This window comes from Aythya ferina (genome assembly GCF_964211825.1).
Source record: "Aythya ferina genome assembly, contig: HAP1_SCAFFOLD_81, whole genome shotgun sequence".
Classification (NCBI taxonomy): Eukaryota; Metazoa; Chordata; class Aves; order Anseriformes; family Anatidae; genus Aythya; species Aythya ferina.
This window is the reverse complement of record NW_028181431.1, coordinates 235,149-242,598: the sequence shown is the minus strand read 5'-3', so window position 1 is coordinate 242,598 and position 7,450 is coordinate 235,149. Positions and strand designations below refer to the sequence as shown.

General features: G+C 51.3%; 1 protein-coding gene across 1 annotated transcript; it reads left to right on the top strand.

Moving 5' to 3' along the window:
• Positions 1-1,731: 1,731 nt before the first annotated feature.
• On the top strand, positions 1,732-2,696 carry LOC311428459 (olfactory receptor 14C36-like; the record flags this gene model as incomplete). The annotated part of the gene is made up of 2 exons (XM_084539902.1): positions 1,732-1,942; positions 2,053-2,696. The coding sequence occupies 2 exons, from the start codon at positions 1,732-1,734 to the stop codon at positions 2,694-2,696; spliced, it is 855 nt and encodes a 284-aa protein (XP_084396028.1).
• Positions 2,697-7,450: the final 4,754 nt, after the last annotated feature.

Sequence of the window (7,450 nt, the reverse complement as noted above, 5' to 3'; positions counted from 1 at the left end):
CCAGCTACTAGGAAGAAAATTAATTCTGTTCTAACTGAAACCAGGACAATAGGACAGCGTGTGGTGGTTATTGTCAAGTATCTTTTGCAAGATGAAACCCCCGACAGAGCCAACAGCTTTGTCTGCTGGGCTCTGGCCCTTGTCTCCGTCAGTGATGCCTATGAGGAGACACCTCATCCTTACAGCAGTAGGGCCTCAATGCCTTCTCATCCCCCTCCAGGAGCCTGGGAGATGTCCTCCTGTAGCCTTGTACTTGGCACTTACCCACCGTGCACTGACCCAGGAAGAGCCCTAAACCCCACTGGAGGGACAGCATCTCCCTTCCCAGAGGTTGGGGTCAGGGCCCGACTGTTGGACTTCATGGGACACATCAAGGTTTCCTCAGCATCAGGGCCTTTCCTGGGCCTTGGTCTCCCCGTCTTCACTGCCTGCCCTTTTCTGCTCTAACAAGTCCATGGGGAGGCCTTGACAGTAATGTCCCTCAGTGGGACTGTTAGCACTGTGAGAGGCTTTGGAGTTTGCATCAGACTTGGACTACTTGAGAAGCTGCTTCAGCCACCCAGATAAAGCTCCTCTGCCAGGCACAGCATTGCTGGGGGCACTGCGTGCAGCTGGCATGGGGAGAGGAGAGAAGGGGGAGAGAGGTTCAGGGCAGCCTGGAATAGGAAGGCAGGGGAGAGCTGGCAGAGGGAGAAAGCTTCCCAGCCACCTCCCCATGGTAAGTCTCTGGGTGCAGGGCAATGCCACTGCACACCCTGCCAGGCTCTCCTGGAGCTGGCCCAGCCCTCAGCTGATGGGAGCTGTCAGGAGGATGCTTGGTGTTGGAGCTGAAGGGCATGCAGGGCTTGTGTGCTGCAGGGTCAGCATGCAGGGCCCGAGGGCTCCCGTCTCTTGAGGCCGGCTGCAGGCTGTGAAGCCGGGGATGCAGGCAGGGGTGCCCAGGGCTGTGGTGCAGAGCAGGGTCCCTGCTGTGCCCCAGAGGCTGTGTGCCGCGGCAGGGCCTCTGCTACCTGCCAGTCTCCACAATCAGCCTGCCTGGGGAGCTGCCCAGGGGCTGCGGGGAGAAGCTGAGGGTGGAAGGAGCCCCCCTGGTACCGCAGGGCAGGGCAGGGTCCTGCTGCTGCCCAGAGTCTGCTGCCTGGGGCAGGCTGCTCACAGCCCCACACCTCCCTAGGGCACTGCACTGCAGAACTGCCCGGCAAGAGCTACCTGAAGGCAGTGCACTTTTTAGAATCTGCTTCATTTTCCTGCCCATGTGCTGAGGCAGAAGGATGGTAATGGAGTAGGAGCATCTGTAGTAGAGACTAAGGCTCCTCGAGCATTGCTGCTGCTCTGAGGCACCTCACACACCTCCGCACACAGACTGTACCAACGCCACCTTTGCTGTTTCTTGAGGAGTTATTTGACCTTCTCCATTCCTGCAGACAGGGAGATGACCTTGCCCAGTGGACTTCCCAGATCACTTAGGGTTCCCTTTTACCTGTTGCTGTAGACTAGGACTGACTGCTGCAGAGCCCACAGCACAGCCCCCTGCTTCTTTTGGCACCCTCAGAACACCAAGCAGAAGTAAGCCAAGCAGCTGCAGAAAGCTCTTCCTGTGAAAGGAATGGGAAAGGATGTGTTGTGTGTGACTGTTCTATGAGACATACAAAGTATTTTGGTCAGAGAAGTCCTTAAATTTTACAATGTCACTTCTTCTTTTGGACAAACTACCTTGCTCAGGGGCAATAAATGTGTAACAACAGCTCCATCACTGAGTTCCTCTTGCTGGCATTCACAGAAACGCGGGAGCTGCAGCTCCTACACTTTGGGCTCTTCCTGGGCATCTACCTGGCTGCCCTCCTGGGCAACGGACTCATCCTCACTGCTGTAGCCTGCGACCACCGCCTGCACACCCCCATGTATTTCTTCCTCCTCAATCTTGCCCTCAACGACCTGGGCTGCATCTCCACTACTCTGCCCAAAGCCATGGCCAATTTGCTCTGGGACACCAAGGCCATACCCTATTCAGGATGTGTTGCACAGCTCTTTCTTATAACATTTTGAATTTAGCAGAACTTTCTCTTCTCACTGTCATGGCCTACGACCACTACATTGCCATCTGCAAGCCCCTGCACTACAGGAGCCTCCTGGGCAGCAGAGCTTGTGCCCAGATGGCAGCAGCTGCCTGGGGCAGTGGCTTTCTCCAAGCTGTGCTGCACATTGCCAACGTATTTTCCCTGCCCCTCTGCCAAGGCAATTCTCTCAGCCAGTTCTTCTGTGAAATCCCCCAGATCCTCAAGCTCTCTTGCACAGACTTGTACATAAGGGAAGTTCAACTTACTACAGTTACTGCTTTTCTATTTGGGGGTTGTTTTGTTTTCATTGTGCTGTCCTATGTGCAGATCTTCAGGGCTGTGCTGAGGATGCCCTCTGAGCAGGGCCGGCAAAAAGCCTTTTCCACATGCCTCCCTCACCTGGCTGTGGTCTTCCTCTTTCTCAGCACAGTTATCTTTGCCCACCTGAAGCCCCCATCAATTTCCTTCCCTTCCCTGGATGTTGTTCTGGCATTTCTGTACTTGGTTGTGCCTCCAGTAGTGAACCCCTTCATCTACAGCATGAGGAACAAGGAGATCAAGGTTGCCATGTGGAAAGTGATGACTGGGTGTTTTTCTTCAGCAATATATTGCCTGCCTTCTTCTCTAAATCACTCGTAATGCAAATCATGATAGGTGAAGCCAGTGGGTATTATGTTCTTGTGTTTTTATTGGTGTTCTGCTTTTTCTCAATTTTATTTTATCAAATATTTTCCACAAAGAAATATAATTCTTCATTTTGCTTGAGTATTTAAACCAATTAAAGTGACTTTTTGTCTTATATCCTTCCTCTGAGACATTTTCTGTGGCTTCAGGGACAGTGTGCAGCAGTGGAGGGGAAAAGAGTCGTGGCAGTCCAGCCTGGGAGCACCAGCGCTGGGTCCATGCAGAGCTGCTCTCCTGCCACTGACACCCTCTCCTGCTGAGCCCTGTTGGCGGTTTAAGGCCTGGATGCTCCTGTAGCTTGGTGCCAGTGCTGCTGTGAGGCTGTGCTGGGACTGCAGGCAGGGACAGGCAGTTGGCACATGAGTGACACAGCTGGCCTCCAGAACAGAATTTCCCTCCTAAAAGGGCCATGCCTGAAGGCTCACATCATCTTTCAGAGTTGCCGTCACATCAGAACATGCTCAACAAGAGTCCCAAAGGCTCCCTGGGATATAGGATGTGCTGGGAGAAGAGCAGGGCCTGTCCAGGTGCAGGAGAGACACAGGAACAGAAACCCTTTGCAGCTGCTGCTACCTGCAGGCACATTGTATGCACATGGAGAGAGGAACAAGAGCGAGCACAAAGGCCATCAGCTATCCCTAGGGGTGTCATGAAGGCCAGTGGGGCAGAGTGTCTTCAGGTCCTTTCTTCCTGAGAGTAACAACCATGGGGCATCTGCCTGAATAGCACAGAATAGTCCAGGGGGAAGGCACCTTCAGAGACCGTCTAGTCCAAAGTGCAAGACCTGAATGCAGCTCTGCAATGTGTTTCCTTGAACCCTCAAGGTCCCTGTGCCCATTTCTCATGCTGTGGGGCATCTCAGAGGAGGACAGAGCAAGGTAATGCACCCACCACAGGGCTGAGGTGCCTCCCAGCCTCTGGCAGTGGCTGCAGGAGCCAGAGGGACCCTTCAAGCGCTGCAGTGTACTGTGTATGTGTAAGGCAGGGACTGGTGTCTCTGAACAGCCCAGTGTGGATGAGCAGTGCACGAGGCCAGCTCAGATATGGGCACCTCACAGAGCCTTGACATTTCTCTGTGTAGAACTCCAGTAATTACCCCCAGTGTTCCCATGAGATTTTTGTCACCCTCCTTGCACAGGTTCATTGCAAATGCTTCTCTCTGACATGTCATTCTACTCTGCCTTTTGGACTGGTGGTGACAGCAAACTGGTGGCTGTTGGTGACAGCCAACATGGCTTCACACAGGGCAGATTGTACCTGACAAACCTGGTGGCCTTCTACGATGGGTTTACAGCATTGGTGGAGAGGGGAAGAGCACCTCACATCGTGAACTTTGACTTGTGCAAATCATTTGACTCTGTCCCACACAATAGCCTTGTCTCTCAATTGAAGAGACATGGGTGTGATGGATGGATCACCTGGTGGGTGAGGAATTGTCTGGATGGTCACCCTCAAGGAGCTGGAGTCTACAGCTCAATGTCCAAGTGGAGGTCAGTAAAGAGTGGTGTTCCTCAGGAGTCAGTATTGGGGCCAGCACTGTTGTCAGTGACATGGACAGTGTGATTGAGTGCAGTCTCAGTGAGTATGCTGATGACACCAATCTGGGTGGTGCAGTCAATACACTGGAGGGAAAGGATGATATGCAGATGGACCCAGACCGGATTGAGAGATTTTCCTGTGGGAACCTCATGAGGTTCACAAAGGCCAAGTGCAAGGTCCTGCAGCTGGATTGGGGCAGGGTGGAGAATGAGTAGAGAGCAGCTCTGGGGAGAAGGACCTGGGGTACTGGTGGATGAGAAGCTCAACCTGTGCTGGCAATGTGAGTTTGCAGCCCAGAAAGCCAACTGCATTCTGGGTGGCATCAATCAAGTTTGGCCCAAAGGTTGACAGAGTTGATTCTCTCCCTCAGCTCTGCTTTTCAGTACTGCATTCAGTTCTGGGACCCCAAACTCTAGAAGGACATGGAAGTATTAGAATTATTAGAAAAAGTCTAGAAGAGGCCAAAAACAAGATAGAGAGTCTGGGGCAACTTTTCAGTGAAGACTGGCTGAGAAAGCTGGTTCTCTATAGCAGCCTTCCAGTACCTAAAGGGGGCCTAAAAGAGGGTGCTTTAAAATTAGGTATAAGGAAGACATTCTTTCCTTTGGGGGTGGTGGTCAATGGAACAGGTTGCCCAGAGAAGTTGTGTCAACCCATCCCTTGCCCCTTCATGGCCAGAAGCCTCCCATGCCAAACCACGATGGACACCAGCCCCCCCACACACACACACTGCAAAGCTGGTGTTTAACCTCATCTTTCCTGCATGGGGCCTCCTCTGCACCACCCAATCTCAGCTCCCACTTTGCCACAAGTGCTCTGCATGGGTGCTACACAGCCTAACTCTACCATGTCCTGCCCTGGTTCTGCCATCCCGCTGGGCAGGGGAGAGGGTGGCCACAGCAAAGGGATGCGTTTGGGTGTGGAATGTGTGGCCTGGAAAAGACAAGGAGTTGAGGGAGAGGACAAGGCAAGGCAGCAAAGGCAGCACGAACAGTGCTGTTGGTGCGGGGCCACGTTTGTACCAGTGTAATAAATGGCTCAGCCTTCAAAATAGGACTATAATCAAAGTTTACAATTTATTAAATGAATACAGGTAAGCAAGCAGCACTGGGTGCGCCGGGAGTCTCTGCTCCACCAAGACGCACACCAGTTACATCAAGCGGATGATTTTTATGCTCCTAGGCTGATACAAATTCATTACTACTTCAAAAAAAACCCACAGGGTTATTATAATTAGTTTCTGGAATCCAAACCCTCCTACTGGAGCATGCGTATCTGGTGGTCCCTCTGAGGGTCTCTGTGGTTCTCTCGTGCTGAAGGCTCATAGTCTTCCTCCCTCTTGTCCTTCTCCTTTGTCCAACTTGGCTGTATGTCAGAGACTTGTGCAGTGTCCCCTGCAAGCTTTGTCTTTTAGTTGTTCTTCAGCTCTCCCCTGCTCCTTAATCTCCTGGCCAGATATCAGAGACTTGCATAGTGTCCCATGCAAAAGTCATAACAGTTAGCAGTTATTCTGAACCCCCCAGATATCAGAGACTCCAAGGAAAAGCCTACAAATACATTTCCCTTCAAGCTCTCTATTGACACAAATTGCTAAAACATTCCTTTGCAAGATACAAGAACTATATACATTAACCACTCTGGTTTTCTTAGACTTGTGGTTATACAAGGGTATGTAAGACAGAAGGTCACATTCATCATACCATGTGGCCCTAGCATTGTTCCATACTGACACGAATCAGATGAACATATTTCACAGCAGGATCCTCAGAGGGCAGCAGCTGGCAGGAGGCGAGGGTGATACTATAAAAGCCAGTCAAAGTAACTCTCTAAGACTCAGTTTGGAGTTTTAGAAAGCAGGCGTTCTTTTATTGAGGTCCTGGACGCACAGGGGATCACTCCAGTGCTTACAGAACTGTTTGAGCTATAGGGATTATATACAAGCAAAACATACATGTTAATCACATTTCCCCAAAACATATTCATACTACTTCCTGTAACTCATTAAAATCAGTAAGTGTTGCTGACACATGCACATTTGTTTCCCCTGTCTTTCAGGGGTCTCTGGTGGTCATCGGTAGTCTTCCTCACTATGTTCATTAGTTGAATCCAGTTCTTGTCCATGCTCAAGCCATCGAAATCTTTCTTCTCTTATTCTTTCATCTCAGGCATGCATACAAAGCTTAGGTGGTTACACATCCAAGGATATATGCATAGCATGAGTTTCTCACCTAATCTTCTGACACATGCTCTAGGCCTGGGTCACCTTGCCCTCATTCTGAGATACAAGTCTGTAGGCTCTTACAGATAAAGCTGACTAATTAGTGACTAAAGTAACATCAGGGGTGAATGTTTCTGAACTTCCTTCTTTCTAACAAAACCTAGTAAAGGTTTCACCTATCTCCTAATGAAGCTTTTCAAATTTGAAGCCATTGTTCTGTCAAGGAAGAGACTATTTCTCCTTTCAGCTCAGTATCAATGGGAGGCCAGGAAGCCCCTCCCAAGGCTGCTCCTGCCAGCAGAGACAAGGCCGAGAATGAGGGGAGGAGAGGGGAATGGAAGGGCTGTGGTGAGGTCCCTGCTGCATTGCTGGTTGCCCTGCAGAAGATGTGCTGGCCAGCAGGCCTTGTGAGGTCACCCAGCACCTCACAGAGCACCCCAAGGCAGCAGGGATGGCACTGGAGAGGTGGCTGGCAGAGCCCAGCCAGGGGCTGGCTGTGGGTCCCCTCTGCTGCAGCCGCCTGATGGAGCGTGGCAGGAGGAGGGCAGGCAGGGCTTGGGGCTACCTTGCTCACAGTTCCCAGTTTCTTTACATGGTTCCTAACCTGAGACTTGTCCATTGACAGTAAGTGTTCCTTGCAGACGACCTTGTGAAACGCTGGGATTTGGTGGATAAATCTCATTCTGTTTTCCAAGGAGAAGAGAGCCTCTCTTTCCCATCTTGTGATGCTCTGCTCTGCATCAGGGGCAGCACAGCTCCATACATCACAGCAGGCTTAGTCCGGACTTCAGGAAGAGCAACCAGGAGGAGAGAGCTTGGGCACAACCAGGGATGCCATATGAGCCGGCAGTGCTATATACGGATATGGTCACATCCACATTGGGATGATCTAGGAGGAGTGTGTCCACCCAGGCAAGGGACTTCTCATCTTCCATGACTCCACACTGGTGTG